This window comes from Triticum dicoccoides, chromosome 5A (assembly GCF_002162155.2).
Source record: "Triticum dicoccoides isolate Atlit2015 ecotype Zavitan chromosome 5A, WEW_v2.0, whole genome shotgun sequence".
NCBI lineage: Eukaryota > Viridiplantae > Streptophyta > Magnoliopsida > Poales > Poaceae > Triticum > Triticum dicoccoides.
This window is the reverse complement of record NC_041388.1, coordinates 392337839-392357537: the sequence shown is the minus strand read 5'-3', so window position 1 is coordinate 392357537 and position 19699 is coordinate 392337839. Positions and strand designations below refer to the sequence as shown.

Sequence of the window (19699 nt, the reverse complement as noted above, 5' to 3'; positions counted from 1 at the left end):
CGTCCCTCCATGTGATGCCTTTATATAATATAGGCATGGGTTACACGTTTCGGCTCAAATACCTAATCTTGTGCTAATCACAAGTTCAATTATAACACAACTCATACACATAACATTTGACGTATATTTTAGCTTAAGTTCCCACATTCTTCTACTCATAGGTTTTGATTTCCCGCATTCCAAACGGGGCTTAGATAAAACAAGTTTGGTCTCAATATTGCATTGACAACGGGTTGTAACAAAATTATGGTCAAGTCTGCCAATCTGAAACTCACAGAGACTAAAAAATGGAGGTCATTCTGATGGGAATGCGGCAGCCATATTGATGATTGTTATCACCTGACATGCAAGTTCAGCTCTATTACTTTCGAATTTTGCCCAAGAGAAGAGAATATTGTAGTTCATGAATTAGCTAAACTAGCTAGATGTTCTTTTTGTAACGAGTGGTTTGAAGATGCTGCAATTGAGTACTTCCTATGTTGATTAAGGATGTAAACTTCATTACTACTCCCTCCGTCCCAAAAAACTTGTTCCAAGCTTGTCTCTCGAATGTATACGTCCATTTGACACACAAAATTTTTCGGACGGAGGAAGTATCTAATAAAGAGGAGGTAAAGTTATTATATATAAAAAAACAGAAGGGAAGAGAAAATTGGGAAACCCTTTTCATTAAAAAAATATAAAAACGTGTGGATCTAAAATACGCTTGGAACCCTTTTCTGCCACCCCATCCGTCTGGGCAGGATTATCCAGCGCAACAAACCCGCCGGGTGCCACGCGCCGCGCCCTGCGTCAGGCCCGCCCGTCACGCTCGCGCCCGGCCACGAACCAACCGTGCCAACAGTCTCCTCTGAATCCCCTCCGAAAATCCCAAGCCCAGGCCTTAATCAGGGCGCGCCACGTCCGACGCCGCTCCACACACTCCCCCCACCGCCTGCCTGCTCTGCTCCGCTCTGCTCCCTCCTCCCCCCTCCCGCCGCCACGCGCCCAAAACCCTAGCCGCCGCAGTCTGCTCCTCCTCCGGTGCTCGCTCGCTTCCTCGTCGCCCGCGTGGTACGCGCGCAGGAGAGCATCCCCGGGAGCGCGGCCCGCCGCTGTCCCCGGCGTGCCGGCATGGAGGAGAGGCCATAGATCGCCGGCAGGCGCCTCCGCCGCCGCCCGACGCGGCGGCGGAGCAGGCTGGGGGCTCCCAGGAGCTGCAGCTCCCGGCGGACATCGACTGGGAGCGGCTCGACAAGTCGCGCTTCTTCGTCCTCGGCGCGGGGCTCTTCTCCGCCGTCTCGGCCGCGCTCTACCCCGCCGTCGTCCTCAAGACGCGCCTGCAGGTCGCGCCGGAGCCTCCCCCGGCGCACGCCGCGACGGGGGCGCGGCCGGGGCTCCCGCCCTCCGCCGCCGCCGCGGCCACCACCATCCTGCGCCGGGAGGGCCCCCTCGCCTTCTACCGCGGCTTCGCCACCTCCCTCGCCGGGACCGTCCCCGCGCGCGCGCTCTACATGGGCGCGCTCGAGGCCACGCGCTCCGTCGTCGGCCCGGCCGCGCTCGGCCTTGGCGCGCCTGAGCCTGCTGCGTCCGCGGCCGCTGCCGCCGCTGCCGGGCTCACTGCCGCCGTTGCCGCGCAGGTTGTGTGGACGCCCGTCGATGTCATCAGCCAGCGCCTCATGGTGCAGGGCAACCCGTGCCCGGCCTCCCGCTACCACGGCGGCCTCGACGCATTCCGCAAGATCGTTGCCTCCGACGGCCTCTGCGGCCTGTACCGCGGCTTCGGCATGTCCATCCTGACCTACGCCCCCTCCAATGCCGTGTGGTGGGCGACTTACTCACTGTCACAGAAGATAATCTGGAGCGGGATCGGCTGCTACCTCTGCGAGTACGGTGTGGGTGTGCAAGAAATCGACGACGGCGACGGGGACATCTCATTGCAGCCAAGCTGCAAGACACTCATGGTGGTGCAGGGAACGAGTGCCGCGATAGCTGGTGGCGCCGCGGCGCTTGTGACCATGCCGCTGGACACCATCAAGACGAGGATGCAGGTCATGGACGGCCAAGGCGAGCCAATCACCATTGGGCGGACGGTGCGGGAGCTGATCAAGGAAGGCGGGTGGGGCGCGTGTTACAGGGGGCTCGGCCCGAGGTGGGCGTCCATGTCCTTGTCTGCCACCACCATGATCACCACGTATGAGTTCCTCAAGCGCCTCTCGGCGAAGAAGGGGCAGGAGAGTGGCGTTCCCTGACTTCTGATGGCAAGTATAGATAATGCAAATTAGGTTCCTTCCCTTGGTTTGTTTCGTTCCTTTCCACAGCTTATCTGGTCTTTCAGGTGTTGAAAAGAAAATGGTGATCAAGTGTGTGTAGATAGTGTCTTAGTTTGTAACTCCAAATCAATCAACGAAATCCACTTTATTTCTGGTACTTTGCTTCTGCTGCTTAATCACATTTTAGCTTGTGAGTCTTCACAAGTACTCCATCCACTTGCTTGGAACCAAACATGGCTATGATATCACAACTCCAGCATGCACCGAGCAGGTTTCATGTCATTCCTTTCCTTCTCTATTTGTTTAAATTTCTGGTTCTGATCATGAACTGCATGGCACATCAGGAATCTGAATACTTCAAGTGACAGAGAGACTGGAGTACACTGTAGGGTACAATTGACCATTCCTCACATGGTCACGAGCGACAGGCATATATGGACAGGTACGCTGTACAGGTGCTCTACACAACTGGGCACTGCTGCAGTAACCTGATATAGAAGGGTCCTAGGAAAATGGAAGAAATGTTTACCCTTTTTGTCAGTTTTTCCCTTTCAAATTTCTGTCTTTTCTCATTGCAAAAATAGGAGGCCTAAGAATCTTCTCTTGGAATAAACAAGTACTAGATGATGTTCCAACTACCTGCACCACTTTGGTTGCAAATGACATGCAAATGTCATATATTGATAATGGTTAACCACTCTTGTATATGACGCCTAGACGGTGTGTTTTATCGGTTGTTTATGCTATCATTTTCTTGTAGTGGCCAGAATTAGGTAGCTTTCTTTCCATAGCTCTGCTTCTTTTCTAGTGTTAATTGTCTTTGGTACTTCTTTTATTTATACCTCTGGCTCTTGGTTTGCTCAAGTGTAAATATCACTGTTAATTATATTTCTGTCCTATTATCCGCGGTCTAAGTCAGCTGAGAACGAGGGAAAATGGAGTTGGAATACTGGTGACATTGTTTGAGAATGAGATGATAGGTACTCCCTCTGTAAACTAATATAAGAGCGTTTAGATTACTAAAGTAGTGATCTAAACACTCTTATATTAGTTTACGGAGGGAGTACATTTGAGTAAAGCAAAACCGTTGATTATATTACCTAGCTGCAGTTAAAAATATATATATATGTTCCTTTCTGTAATGGCAAGATTCCGAACATCAACATGTACAATTACTAGAGTTGCAGCACCCAGTCAATAAAATCATATCTCTCCTATTTTGCTCATTTTGTTTCTGACCAGAAGTATCTCCCAACCATGATAAGTACTGCAGTCCTACTGGACTCCTGGAGCTGCATTTATATAGTACTAAATCTGAATCAAGATCCCTTGTCCTTACCTTAAAAAGTTTCTTATCTGCCGAGTCTATGATACGAGAATGATTTTTTTTTAGGGAAAGCAAATGAGAATGACTTGAAAGTGACTTGGATGGAGAATAATCATGCGATAGAAGAATAAAACCCTACTTTTTCTGTCATTGCTGAGCTTGATAGAGTTAATTGGGCTGACCAAAATGATTTGCCTTCTGAGCTGATACTCTACCTTCTGAGCTTGATAGGCATGCCGCGTCAACATGAGTACTACTAGTTGCTTCAGTGAGGGTTTTAGGATAGGTTTATTTATTTATTTGTGTTGACCAGAAGGGGATGCGATTTGTGCTTGTAATTATGGTATTTAGGCATTCGGCTGGCCCGCCTATCCCTGATGGCGAAAGCTAGCTCATTGGAGTTAGGCGGGACTTTCGCATCCACAAACTCTAGACCTGCAGCAAGATACTCTTATCCATGAAAGGTGGTCACACGGCATAGTAATCTGACCTAAAAAAAGAGGTCACACGAACAAGACTCGTCTGTCTATATGTCAATCGGCCAGACGACGAGGTGGGAGGGTGGAGGTCTCATCGATGGTCCTATCAGCGTGTGTGCAATCACTAATCAGGAGCAGCCGCTCGCTTTCTCTAGTGTTTTCCTTGGCTAGGTGAGACAAGACAGATGGTATCGAAGCAACCGGTTGAGTTTGTTAGAATGGACAAACCTCCAAACAGAACACCTTCGTGAGGCGTAGGTTTTTCAGGAGCCAGAAAAGATCCAGGATTCCAGTCGGGGAATCGGTCTTGGCAAGCTACAGTTTCAGGACAGACGGTATCCACGGGAGCCGGCCATCCAAAGTTGTGCCTTAAGTGTCAACCTAGGTTCTGTCAATTTGAATATCAAATGTGCCCGATCAAATAGTACCCGGTCACTATCAAAAGAGACAAGTATGCATAGTTTCTATATGCCCGGTCACAAAAGAATATTAATCCGGTAGTCCGTGCAAAAAGTTGGATTTTCTGTCCTGCTAGACCGGCAATCCGAGCCTCAAGGCTCACTCTGCCGCCTCCACCTCCAGCTAATCCTTCTACCACTTCAACATCTAAAAGCGAACAGCTTGCATGATCATCCTTGCAAGGTCATCCAAATCATCCATTTTCAAGGACAACATCTTCACCTCCTCCTAAGCAGCTATGATCTGAGCCTTCTTCTCTTCGAGCATGGTCTTCTTCTTGGACACCGCCATCAACATGTTTAACCCCTCGGCATTACATGCCTCCTTGTTGTTGGAGGGCTTGACATATGCCTCCTCCTTTGCTAAGATATTCTCAAACCTCTTTGTTATCTTGGCCGTCCCTTCTCTAGCTTCGCCTTCTCCTCCTCCCAATTCTTTCTCCGGACCCTCTTCTAACTTTCTTGGGCGGCTCTTTTGTTTGGTCGATTGGATCACCCGTTTCTTCCTCGGTGCTCATACCAACGGTCTTGGCGGAGTTGGCAATGAATACATTCCACTTGGGTTGCCCATTCAACTTCAACCCACAATGCATGAGGATGAAGTTCTTCTTCTCCAACTTCAAGAACAAATTGCACGCACGAAGGCTACAAATTAAAACATTGTCAACAATTTGCATATCCGATCCGGCTAAATGACCAAAACATAGAGCATGTTCAGCTAACAATTTGCATATGCTGTCAAATGATCAACACACTTACTTGCTCGGAGATTTGGGCACCACTTGACCACCATCCGATGAGTTGCTTCAAGTGGCCGCAATACTTGGACGCGAGTTCTTGTACAATGTTCCATCGATGGTTGAGAGACTTCATCAAACGGTTGCGGATGAGTTCGTCGGCGTAGGGCTCGAAACGCTCGTGCTCATGGAACCAAGTGTGAATGTTGGCCCAAAATGTTGAGCTCTTTTGCTCCGTGCCATGGATCGTATCGATGCTAGTGATCAACCACGCATCACACAACAACTCGTCCTCCCTCATGTTGAAGCTTTCTCTCCTACCCTCTTTCTTGGACCAACAACAAATTTCCATCCGGATCAGGGTCAACATCGTCGGCCTCCTCTTGCTCCTGCCCAATCTGGTTCCGTGCCCACCTACGTGCCCTGCTGGGTGTATGTGCCTGGCTATGTGGATTCCAAGTCATCTCCACCTGCCCATCCTCGTAGCAGCATGCATCTCCGACTTCGTCATGGATCATGTCAAACATCTTCCTGCCCACGTCATCGCACACCAGCTCGCCCGCTTGAGGCATATGGATGAACAACGTGCGGGCACCGAGTTGCTCCACATCCAGCGTCCACGAACGGACAAGCTGTGGCGATGCAGACTCTGAGAAAAGCAGTGGCACTGCGTTGACAACGACGCAGTTGCACGCGCCCGGCGGCGGATGCCGCGGACTACCTACAGAGCTGTTGGGAAGTAGGGAGCCTTGTATTGCTCCAGCAAGGGCGGCGTCTGCACGGACGACGATGGCGCCCGCGTCCCTAGGCTCGCCGTGCACCACGCCCACCGCCGACACATCCTCCACTACGACCACCACCTTCGCCGGCCTTTCGCTTCTTGAGTTGTGTCGCCTTTGCCTTCACTTTGAGGCGGCGGTTTTGTCGTGTCGGCGAGTTGATCTTTCAGATGTCCGCAATTGCTAGATCCTCCACCACCACCGTCTCCGTCAGCTTTTCGTATGGGTCCATGCGACGGTGGTGGCGGAAAAGGATGGGAATTGGGGTGCAGAGTGGCAGGAGGGTAGAGGAGAGAGATGAAAAAGAGGATTTTGTTGTGGAAACAGTGCGGCCAGCTCCAAATGCATGGGCTCCACCTCAGTTTTGGGTGGGCCATAGGTGTCATAGTCCTACGTGGCTGGTGTCATAGTCATAGTCCTACGTGGCTGGTGTCCGGACTCCCACAAAGTCTCTCTTGTCTTAGTTGGATGGCTTGTGGGGTCCAGACTGCTCGGTCCGAACGGATGCGTGAAATTTGAGGGTTCTCGTTGGAACGGATGCGTGAAATTTGAGGGTTCTCGTTGGAGATGCCACAAACAACTCTTTAACCTTGCCCACTCTAGTAATACTAATTGCCGCCGCTGCTGGTGCTGCTCCCCCTCCCCAGACAAGGGAGAATGTACAGCATGGATCAATAGCTAGCTCATGGCGCATCAGGCTCTGCTTTAGCCTCTTTTTATAGACGAGACCCTTGAGCCAATGCATCAGTTGTTTGTTAATCAAGCAATCCAGGGACAAAAGCAGTAGCATCTTAACATTGACTGCGAACCCCTCGTCAGCACAAAATGCTCATGCAAAATCACAAGTCTTGCTATTTCCAGATCAAACCCAGGCTCATCTACAACTATGTGTCTGAATTCGATTCGATAATACCATTAGTTCAGAACGATAGCCGTCTTCTGCTACTCTTACGATGGGCTAGGGGTACTGCTGCACAATGAAGACCCCTATGTTCCATACAGCGCCAACAATTACAGCAGCAGACTACACAAAGCTGAACGCATATAGCTCCAAATTCTGATAGATGTCCAGAGATGAATACAGACAATAAAAATGTACATCGCGGCATTGCCATACATGAAGCTAATAGATAAGAGGCATGCTGTTGACGATTAAATTTGTTTCAAACACAAACACAATAACTGAACCATTTGACACTCTCATATGACCTACCCAGACTAGGTGCAATGATCACTGAGAACAAGTAAAGAGAAATGATGATCCTCAACTTACAAGGACTCATAAAGCAGCATAGTTTGGCTCCATCTCAACTAGTCACTGATGAAGGATTATCCGCGGCGTCTTGCCACCAGTCCTCTTCATTGCACTCTCCATCTCGCTTACTATCTCCGTGGTTATTCCTTCCCCAGCCTTGTCGTCCAACGTCAAATGCACCTCTTTGAGTTTTGCAAGGTTTTCCGCACCAAAAAGGCCCTCCAGTATGTTAAACCGTAGCTCAAGCCTTTCCAGCTCTGGCATGGCTTGTCCTGAGAAGATCAGTGATGGCAAGAGAGGAGCAGAGAAGCAAAGGAGTTTAAGGCTCTTAAATCCTCCATCTGGAACTGTGATCTCCCCTCCACAGCAGGGCAACAGCTTGTTTTTTGCAAGAATGGTCAGTGTTTCCGGATCCTGTTTTTCTGCTCTAAACGAGAACGAAAAGGTGAGAGAAAACAGTGCCTCCAGATCGCTAAGTTGCTTCAAGTTATCCGTCCGGAGAGCTGTTATTGAAAGGGTCAACTTCTTGAGAGAACTGAGTTGTTTGATCCAGCAGGGGAGCTTAACTATCTTGCCAGATAACTCGAGGGCAACAAGGAATTTCGGAGGGGATGACAGATCATCCAGTGATTTAATAAACTCAGATGATTCATCGTCAATTACGAGGGTTTGTAGAGAGTAGCCACCAAGGTACTCAATAGAGGAGCTCAACTCTTTGAAACTCGGATCATTCTTCGTGGCTTTAAGCTTGTAGATGGCAAGCTTCCTCAGCTCAGTCAAATGGTGGAAGTCCGCAGAGCCCCCAGCGATTTCAATCCCTGAGAGTATGCGCAGGGCCTTCATTTTTTTTCTTCTTCAACTCTTCAGGAAGCTTCAATGCCACACGTGTTGTTTTATCCCCACCAAGTATGTTAACCAGCCCATGGCATCGTGGGATGAAGCGGCCCGGACCGACCTTACACGTACGCTTACGTGAGACTGGTTCCACCGATTGACATGCACTAGTTGCATAAGGTGGCTGGCGGGTGTCTGTCTCTCCCAATTTAGTCGAATCGGATTCGATAGGGTCCTTATGAAGGGTAAATAGAAATTGGCATATCACGTTGTGGTTTTGGCGTAGGTAAGGAACGTTCTTGCTAGAAACCTATAGCAGCCACGTAAAAACTTGCAACAACAATTAGAGGACGTCTAACTTGTTTTTGCAGCATGTGCCGTGTGATGTGACATGGCCAAAAGGATGTGATGAATGATATATGTGATGTATGAGGTTGATCATGTTCTTGTAATAGGAATCACGACTTGCATGTCGATGAGTATGACAACCGGCAGGAGCCATAGGAGTTGTCTTTATTTATTGTATGACCTGCATGTCATTGAACAATGCCATGTAATTACTTTACTTTATTGCTAACAGGTAGCCATAGTAGTAGAAGTAATAGTTGGCGAGCAACTTCATGGAGACACGATGATGGAGATCATGGTGTCATGCCGGTGACAAGATGATCATGGAGCCCCAAGATGGAGATCAAAGGAGCTATATGATATTGGCCATATCATGTCACTATTATTTGATTGCATGTGATGTTTATCATGTTTTTGCATCTTGTTTACTTAGAACGACGGTAGTAAATAAGATGATCCCTCATAATAATTTCAAGAAAGTGTTTCCCCTAACTGTGCACCGTTGCGACAGTTCGTTGTTTCGAAGCACCACGTGATGATCGGGTGTTAGATTCTAACGTTCACATACAACGGGTGTAAGCCAGATTTACACACGCGAAACACTTAGGTTGACTTGACGAGCCTAGCATGTACAGGCATGGCCTCGGAACACAAGAGACCGAAAGGTCGAGCATGAGTCGTATAGAAGATACGATCAACATGAAGATGTTCACCGATGTTGACTAGTCCGTCTCACGTGATGATCGGACACGGCCTAGTTGACTCGGATCATGTAATCACTTAGATGACTAGAGGGATGTCTATCTGAGTGGGAGTTCATAAGATGAACTTAATTATCCTGAACATAGTCAAAAGGTCTTCGCAAATTATGTCGTAGCTCGCGCTTCAGTTCTACTGTTTAGATATGTTCCTAGAGAAAATTTAGTTGAAAGTTGATAGTAGCAATTATGCGGACTAGGTCCATAAACTGAGGATTGTCCTCATTGCTTCATAGAAGGCTTATGTCCTTAATGCATCGCTCAGTGTGCTGAACCTCGAACGTTGTCTGTGGATGTTGCGAACATCTGACATACACATTTTGATAACTACGTGATAGTTCAGTTAAACAGCTTAGAGTTGAGGCACCGAAGACGTTTTGAAACGTCGCGAAACATATGAGATGTTTTGAGGGCTGAAATTGGAATTTCAGGCTCGTGCCCACGTCAAGAGGTATAAGACCTCCGACAATTTTCTTAGCCCACAAACTAAGGGAGAAAAGCTCAATTGTTGAACTTGTGCTCAGATTGTCCGAGTACAACAATCATTTGAATCAAGTGGGAGTTGATCTTCCAGATGAGATAGTGATGTTTCTCCGAAGTCATTTCCACCAAGCTGCTAGAGCTTCGTGATGAACTATAATGTATCGGGGACATATATGATGATCCTTGAGATATTCGCGATGTTTGACACCACAAAAGTAGAAATCAAGAAGGAGCATCAATTGTTGATGGTTGGTGAAACCACTAGTTTCAAGAAGGGCAAGGGAAAGAAGGGATACTTCATGAAACGGCAAATCAGCTGCTGCTCTAGTGAAGAAACCCAAGGTTGAACCCAAACCCGAGACTAAGTGCTTCTGTAATAAGGGGAACAACCACTGGAGCAGAATTAACCTAGATACTTGGTAGATGAGAAGGCTGGCAAGGTCGATAGAAGTATATTGGATATACATTGTGTTAATGTGTACTTTACTAGTACTCCTAGTAGCACCAGGGTATTAGATACCGGTTTGGTTGCTAAGTGTTAGTAACTCGAAATAAAAGCTACAGAATAAACGGAGACTAGCTAAAGGTGAGCTGACAATATGTGTTGGAAGTGTTTCCAATGTTGATATGATCAAGCATCGCACGCTCCCTCTACCATCGAGATTTGTGTTTGCGTTGAGCATAGACATGATTGGATTATGTCTATCGCAATACGGTTATTCATTTAAGGAGAATAACGGTTACTCTGTTTATTTGAATAATACCTTAAATGGTCTTGCACCTAAAATGAATGGTTCATTGAATCTCGATCATAGTGATACACATGTTCATGCCGAAAGATATAAGATAGTAATGATAGTACCACCTACTTGTGGCACTGCCACTTAAGTCATATCGGTATAAAACGCATGAAGAGGCTCCATGTTGATGGATCTTTGGACTCACTCATTTTTGAAAAGTTTGAGACATGCGAACCATGTCTATTGGTGTATATGCATGAAGAAACTCCATGCAAATGGACCGTTTGGACTCACTTGATTTTGAATCACTTGAGACATGCAAATCATACCACATGGGCAAGATGACTGAAAGCCTCATTTTCAGTAAAATGGAACTAGAAAGCAACTTGTTGGAAGTAATACATTTTGATGTGTGCAGTCCAATGAGTGCTGAGGCATGTAGTGGATATCGTTATGTTCTTACTTCACAGATGATTTGAGTAGATGTTGAGTATATTTACTTGATGAATCACGAGTCTGAATTATTGAAAGGTTCAAGTAATTTCAGGGTGAAGTTGAAAGATCGTCGTGACAAGAGGATAAAATATCTATGATATGATCATAGAGATGAATATCTGAATTACGAGTTTGGCATAGAATTAAGACATTGTGGAAATTGTTTAACTAATACAGCCTGGAACACCATAGTGTGATGGTGTGTCCGAACATCATAACTGCACCCTATTGGATATGATGCGTACCATGATGTCTCTTATCGAATTACCATGATAGTTTATGGGTTAGGCATTAGAGACAACCACATTCATTTTAAAAGGGACACCACGTAATTCCGATGAGATGACACCATATGAACTATGATTTAGAGAAACCTAAGCTGTCATTTCTTGAAAGTTTGGGGCTGCGACGCTTATGTGAAAAAGTTTCAGGCTGATAAGCTCGAACCCAAAGCGGATAAATGCATCTTCATAGGACACCCAAAACAGTTGGGTATACCTCCTGTCTCAGATCCGAAAGCAATAAGGGATTGTTTCTAGAATCGGGTCCTTTCTCGAGGAAAAGTTTCTCTCGAAGGAATTGAGTGGGAGGATGGTGGAGACTTGATGAGGTTATTGAACCGTCACTTCAACTAGTGTATAGCAGGGCACAAAGAGTTGTTCCTATGGCACCTACACCAATTGAAGTGGAAGCTTACGATATTGATCATGAGACTTCGGATCAAGTCACTCCCAAACCTCGTAGGATGACAAGGATGCGTACTACTTCAGAGTGGTACGTAATCCTGTCTTGGAAGTCATGTTGCTAGACAACAATGAACCTACGAGCTATGGAGAAGCGAGGGTGGGCCTGGATTCCAAAATGGCTTGAGGCCATATAATCCGAGAGAGGATCCATATATGAAAACAAAGTGTAGACTTTGGAAGAACTACTTGATGGTCGTAAGGCTGTTAGGTACATATGGATTTTAAAAGGAAGACAGACAATGATGGTAAGTATCACCATTAAGAAAGCTCGACTTGTCGTTAAGATGTTTTCCGACAAGTTCAAGGAGTTGACTACGATGAGACTTTCTCACTCGTAGCGATGCTAAGAATCTGTTGGAATTATATTAGCGATTACTGCATTATTTATGAAATCTTGCAGATAGGATGTCAAAACATTGTTTCCTCGATGATTTTCTTGAGGAAAGGTTGTATGTGATACAACCGGAAGGTTTTGTCAATCCTAAAAGATGCTAATAAGTATGCAAAGCTCCAGCAATCCTTCTAAGGACTGGAGTAAGCATCTCGGAGTTGGAATGTATGCTTTGATGAGATGATCAAAGATTTTGGGTGTATACAAAGTTTATGAGAAACTTGTATTTCCAAAGAAGTGAGTGGGAGCACTATAGAATTTCTGATGAATATATGTTGTTGACATATTGTTGATCAGAAATGACGTAGAATTTCTGGAAAGCATATAGGGTTATTTGGAAAGTGTTTTCAATGGAAAGCCTGGATTAAGCTACTTGAACATTGAGCATCAAGATCTATAAGGATAAGATCAAAACGCTTAATGGTACTTTCAAATGAGCACATACCTTGACATGATCTTGAAGGTGTTCAAGATGGATCAGTCAAAGAAGGAGTTCTTGCCTGAGTTGTAAGGTATGAAGTTAAGACTTAAAGCTTGACCGCGGCAGAATAGAGAGAAAGGACGAAGGTCATCCCCTATGCTTTAGACGTAGGCTCTACAATATGCTATGCTGTGTACCGCACCTGAAGTGTGCCTTGCCATGAGTCAGTCAAGGGGTACAAGAGTGATCCAAGAATGGATCACAGGACAACGGTCAAAGTTATCCTTAGTAACTAGTGGACTAAGGAATTTTCTCGATTATGGAGGTGGTAAAAGAGTTCGTCATAAAGGGTTACACCGATGCAAACTTTGACACTAATCCAGATTATTCTGAGTAGTAAACTGGATTTGTATAGTAGAACAGTTATTTGGAATAGCTCCAAATAGAATGTGGTAGCTGCATCTGGGAGATGACATAGAGATTTGTAAAGCACACACGGATCTGAAAGATTCAGACCCGTTGACTATAACATCTCTCACAAGCATAACATGATCAAACCCAGAACTCATCAAGTGTTAATCACATGGTAATGTGAACTAGATTATTGACTCTAGTAAACTCTTGGGTGTTAGTCACATGGGGATGTGACCTTGAGTGTTAATCACATAGCGATGTGAACTGGATTATTGACTCTAGTGCAAGTGGGAGACTGTTGGAAATATGCCCTAGAGGCAATAATAAATTGGTTATTATTATATTTCCTTGTTCATGATAATCGTTTATTATCCATGCTAGAATTGTATTGATAGGAAACTCAGATACATGTGTGGATACATAGACAACACCATGTCCCTAGTAAGCCTCTAGTTGACTAGCTCGTTGATCAATAGATGGTTACGGTTTCCTGACCATGGACATTGGATGTCGTTGATAACGGGATCACATCATTGGGAGAATGATGTGATGGACAAGACCCAATCCTAAGCCTAGCACAAAGATCGTGTAGTTCGTATGCTAAAGCTTTTCTAATGTCAAGTATCATTTCCTTAGACCATGAGATTGTGCAACTCCCGGATACCGTAGGAATACTTTGGGTGTGCCAAACGTCACAACGTAACTGGGTGGCTATAAAGGTACACTACAGGTATCTCCGAAAGTGTCTGTTGGGTTGGCACGAATCGAGACTGGGATTTGTCACTCCATGTAAACGGAGAGGTATCTCTGGGCCCACTCAGTAGGACATCATCATAATGTGCACAATGTGATCAAGGAGTTGATCACGGGATGATGTGTTACGGAACGAGTAAAAGAGACTTGCCGGTAACGAGATTGAACAAGGTATCGGGATACCGACGATCGAATCTCGGGAAAGTATCATACCGCTAGACAAAGGGAATTGTATACAGGATTGATTAAGCCCTTGACATCGCGGTTCATCCGATGAGATCATCGTGGAACATGTGGGAGCCAACATGGGTATCCAGATCCCGCTGTTGGTTATTGACCAGAGAGTCATCTCGGTCATGTCTGCATGTCTCCCGAACCTGTAGGGTCTACACACTTAAGGTTCGGTGACGCTAGGGTTATAGAGATATTAGTATGCAGTAGCCCGAAAGTTGTTCGGAGTCCCGAATGAGATCCCGGACGTCACGAGGAGTTCTGGAATGGTCCGGAGGTAAAGAATTATATATAGGAAGTGCTATTTCGGCTATTGGGACAAGTTTCGGGGTCACCGGTATTGTACCGGGACCACCGGAAGGGTCCCGGGGGTCCACCGGGTGGGGCCACCTGGCCCGGGGGGCCACATGGGCTGTAGGGGGTGCGCCTTGGCCTGTATGGGCCAAGGGCACCAGCCCCAAGAGGCCCATGCGCCAAGAGATAAGGGAAAGGAAGAGTCCTAAAGGGGGAAGGCACCTCCTAGGTGCCTTGGGGAGGATGGACTCCTCCCTGGCCGCACCCTTCCTTGGAGGAAGGGCCAAGGCTGCGCCCTATATATAGTGGGGGGAAGGGAGGGCATCCATACCTAAGCCCTGGCGCCTCCCTCTCCCTCCCATGACACATCTCCCTCCTCCCGCAGCGCTTGGCGAAGCCTTGTTGGAATCCCGCTACTTCCACCACCCGCCGTCGTGCTGCTGGATCTCCATCAACCTATCCTCCCCCCTTGCTGGATCAAGAAGGAGGAGACGTCGCTGCTCCGTACGTGTGTTGAACGCGGAGGTGCCGTCCATTCGGCGCTAGGATCATCGGTGATTTGGATCACGACGAGTACGACTCCATCAACCCCGTTCTCTTGAACGCTTCCGCGCACGATCTACAAGGGTATGTAGATCCACTCCTCCCTCGTTGCTAGATGACTCCATAGATAGATCTTGGTGACACGTAGGAAAATTTTGAATTTATGCTACGTTCCCCAACAGGGGGCACCCCATGACACACAAGTTGATCTTCGTGATCGTTCCTTAGCCGTGTGTGGTGCCCCCTTCCACCATATTCCACCTCGGTCATATCGTAGCGGTGCTTAGGCGAAGCCCTGCATCGGTAGAACATCATCACCGTCATCACACCGTCGTGCTGACGAAACTCTCCCTCAACACTCGGCTGGATCGGAGCTCAAGGGACGTCACCAAGTTGAACGTGTGTAGAACTCGGAGGTGCCGTACGTTCGGTACTTGGATCGGTTGGATCGGGAAGACGTACGACTACTTCCTCTACGTTGTGTCAACGCTTCCATTGCCGGTCTACGAGGGTACGTAGACAACACTGTCCCCTCTCGTTGCTATGCATCACCATGATCTTGCGTGTGCGTAGGAATTTTTTTAAAATTACTACGTTCCCCAAAAGTGGCATCCGAGCCAGGTTTTATGCGTTGATGTTATATGCACGAGTAGAACACAAGTGAGTTGTGGGCGATATAAGTCATACTGCTTACCAGCATGTCATACTTTGGTTCGGCGGTATTGCTGGATGAAGCGGCCTGGACCGACATTACGCGTACGCTTACGCGAGACTGGTTCTACCGACGTGCTTTGCACACAGGTGGCTAGCAGGTGTCAGTTTCTCCAACTTTAGTTGAACCGAGTGTGGCTACGCCCGGTCCTTGCGAAGGTTAAAACATCACCAACTTGACAAACTATCATTGTGGTTTTCGATGCGTAGGTAAGAATGGTTCCTGCTCAGCCCATAGCAGCCACGTAAAACTTGCAATAACAAAGTAGAGAACGAATAACTTGTTTTTGCAGGGCATGTTGTGATGTGATATGGTCAAGACGTGATGAGATATAAGTTGTTGTATAAGATGATCATGTTTTTTTGAAGTTATAGGCAACTGGCAGAAGCCTTATGGTTGTCTCTTTATTGCATAAGATGCAAGCGCCAAATAATTGCTTTACAATTATTGCTATGTGATAGCAATAGTTGCAAGAGCAATAGTTGGCGAGACGACCATGTGACGACACATTGATATAGATCAAGATGATGGAGATCATGGTGTCATGCCGGTGACGATGGAAATCATGACGATGTTTTGGAGATGGAGATCAAAGGCACAAGATGATGATGGCCATATCATGTCACATATTTTGATTGTATGTGATGTTTATCTTTTATGCATCTTATCTTGCTTTAATTGATGGTAGCTTTATAAGATGGTCTCTCACTAAATTTCAAGATAAAAAGTGTTCTCTCTGAGTATGCACCATTGCCAAAGTTCGTCGTGCCTAGACACCACGTGATGTTCGGGTGTGATAAGCTCTACGTCCATCTACAATGGGTGAAGCCAGTTTTGCACACGCAGAATACTCAGGTTAAACTTGACGAGCCTAGCATATGCAGATATGGCCTCGGAACACTGAGACTGAAAGGTCGAGCGTGAATCATATAGTAGATATGATCAACATAGTGATGTTCACCATTGAAAACTACTCCATTTCACGTGATGATCGGTTATGGTTTAGTTGATTTGGATCACGTGATCACTTAGAAGATTAGAGGGATGTCTTTCTAAGTGGTAGTTCTTAAGTAATATGATTAATTGAACTTAAATTTATCATGAACTTAGTCCTGGTAGTATTTGCATATCTATGTTGTAGATCAATAGCTCGCGTTATTGCTTCCCTATATTTTAGATATGTTCCTAGAGAAAACTAAGTTGAAAGATGATAGTAGCAATGATGCGGACTGGGTTCGTGATCTAAGGTTTATCCTCATTGCTGCACAGAAGAATTATGTCTTGATGCACTGCTAGGTGACTGACCTATTGCAGGAGCAGATGCAGACGTTATGAACATTTGGCTAGCTCGATATGATGACTACTTGATAGTTTAGTGCACCATGCTTAACGGCTTAGAATCGGGGCTTCAAAGACGTTTTGAACGCCATTAAGCATATAAGATGTTCCAAGAGTTGAAATTGGTATTTCATACTCATGCCTGTGTCGAGAGGTATGAGACCTCTGACAGTACTTTGCCTACAAGATGGAGGAGAATAGGTCAACCAGTGAGCATGTGCTCAGATTGTGTGAGTACTACAATTGCTTGAATCAAGTGGGAGTTAATCTTCCAGATAAGAGAGTAATTGACAAAGTTTTCTAGTCACTATCACCGAGTTGCTAGAAATTAGTGATGAACTATAATATGCAAGGGATGACAAAAGTAATTCCCAAGCTCTTCGTGATACTGAAATCGACGAAGGTAGAAATCAAGAAAAGCATCAAGTGTTGATGGTTGACAAAGACCACTAGTTTCAAGAAAAGGGCAAAGGGAAAGAAAGGGAACTTCAAGAAGAACGGCAAGCAAGTTGCTGCTCAAGTGAAGAAGCCCAAGTCTGGTCCTAAGCCTGAGACTAAGTTCTTCTACTGCAAAGGGACTGGTCACTGGAAGCGGAACTGCCCCAAGTATTTGGCGGATAAGAAGGATGGCAAAGTGAACAAAGGTATATTTGATATACACATTATTTATGTGTATTTTACTAGTGTTCGTAGCAACCCCTCGGTATTTGATACTGGTTTAGTTGCTAAGAGTAGTAACTCGAAACGGGAGTTGCGGAATGAACAGAGACTAGTTAAGGATGAAGTGACGATATGTGTTGGAAGTGGTTCCAAGATTGATATGATCATCATCGCACACTCCCTATACTTTCGGGATTAGTGTTGAACCTAAATAAGTGTTATTTGGTGTTTGCGTTGAGCATGAATATGATTTGATCATGTTTATTGCAATACGATTATTCATTTAAGTAAGAGAATAAATTGTTGTTCTGTTTACATGAATAAAACCTTCTATGGTCATACACCCAATGAAAATGGTTTGTTGGATCTCGATTGTGGTGATACACATTCTCATAATATTGAAGCCAAAAGAAGCAAAGTTAATAATGATAGTGCAACTTATTTGTGGCACTGCCATTTAGGTCATATTGGTGTAAAGCGCATGAAGAAAATCCTTGTTGATGGGCTTTTGGAATCACTTGATTATGAATCAGTTGATGCTTGCGAACCATGCCTCATGGGCAAGATGACTAAGACTCCGTTCTCCGGAACAATGGAGCAAGCATCTGACTTATTGGAAATAATACATACTGATGTATGCAGTCCGATGAATGTTGAGGCTTGCAGCGGGTATCATTATTTCCCGACCTTCACAGATGATTTGAGCAGATATGGGTATATCTACTTGATGAAACATAAGTCTGAAACATTTGAAAAGTTTAAAAACTTCAGAGTGAAGCGGAAAATCATCGTGACAAGAAAATAAAGTTTCTACAATCTGATCGCAAAGACAAATATTTGAGTTACGAGTTTGGTCTTCAATTAAAACAATGTGGAATAGTTTCACAAAATCGTGCCACCTGGAACACCACAGCATAATGGTGTGTCCGAACGTCATAACCATACTATTATTGGATATAGTGCAATCTATGATGTTTCTTACCGATTAACCACTATAGTTTTGAGGTTATGCATTAGAGACAGCTACATTCACGTTAAATAGGGCACCATCTAAATCCGTTGAGACAACACCGTATGAACTATGGTTTGGCAAGAAATCTAAGCTGTTGTTTCTTAAAGTTTGAGGTTGCAATGCTTATGTGAAAAAATTTCAACCTGATAAGCTCAAAACCAAATTGGAGAAGTGCGTCTTCATAGGATACCCAAAAGAAAATGTTGGGTACACCTTCTATCACATATCTGAAGGAAAGATATTCATTACTGAGAATGGATCCTTTCTACAGAAGGAGTTTCTCTCGAAAGGAGTGAGTGGGACGAAAGTAGAACTTGATGAGGTAACTGTACCTGCTCCCTTATTGGAAAGTAGTTCATCATAGAAATCTGTTCCTGTGACTACTACACCAATTAGTGAGGAAGCTAATGATGATGATCATGTAATTTCAGCTCAAGTTACTACCGAACCTCGTAGGTAAACCAGAGTGAGATCCGCACCAGAGTGGTACGGTAATCCTGTTCTAGAAGTCATGCTACCAGATCATGATGAACCTACGAACTATGAGGAAGCGATGAGGAGCCCAGATTCCGTGAAATGGCTTGAGGCCATGAAATCTGAGATGAGATCCATGTATGAGAACAAAGTATGGACTTTGATTGACTTGCCCAATGATCGGCGAGCCATTGAGATTAAATGGATCTTCAAGAGGAAGACGGACGCTGATAGTAGTGTTACTATCTACAAAGTTAGAATTGTCGCAAAAAGGTTTTCGACAAGTTCAAGGTGTTGACTACGATGAGAGTTTGTCACTCGTATCTATGCTTAAGTCTGTCCAAATCATGTTAGCAATTGGCGCATTTTATGAAATCTGGCAAATGGATAAACAAAACTGCATTCTTTAATGTATTTATTAAAGAAGAGTTGTATATGATGCAACCAGAAGGTTTTGTCAATCCTAAAGGTACTAACAAAATATGCAAGCTCTAGCGATCCATCTATGGACTGGTGCAAGCATCTCGGAGTTGGAATATACGCTTTGATAAGTTGATCAAAGCATATAGTTTTATACAGACTTGCGGTGAAGCCTGTATTTACAAGAAAGTGAGTGGGAGCACTACATCATTTCTGATAAGTATATGTATGACATATTGTTGATCGGAGATAATGTAGAATTATTCTGCAAAGCATAAAGGAATGTTTGAAAGGAGTTTTTTCAAAGAAAGACCTCGGTGAAGCTGCTTACATATTGAGCATCAA

The 19699-nt window shown here is 45.3% G+C and overlaps 1 protein-coding gene and 1 pseudogene across 1 annotated transcript; one reads left to right on the top strand and one right to left on the bottom strand.

Moving 5' to 3' along the window:
• The first annotated feature begins 35 nt into the window (after nucleotides 1-35).
• LOC119299589 (solute carrier family 25 member 44-like) lies at nucleotides 36-2409 on the top strand. Its single transcript, XM_037576774.1, has 2 exons — nucleotides 36-39; nucleotides 892-2409. Exons 1-2 carry the CDS (start codon nucleotides 36-38, stop codon nucleotides 2229-2231), a joined length of 1344 nt encoding a protein of 447 aa, XP_037432671.1. The 3' UTR covers nucleotides 2232-2409.
• Nucleotides 2410-7025: 4616 nt separating this feature from the next.
• On the bottom strand, nucleotides 7026-8212 carry LOC119299588 (annotated as a pseudogene).
• Nucleotides 8213-19699: the final 11487 nt, after the last annotated feature.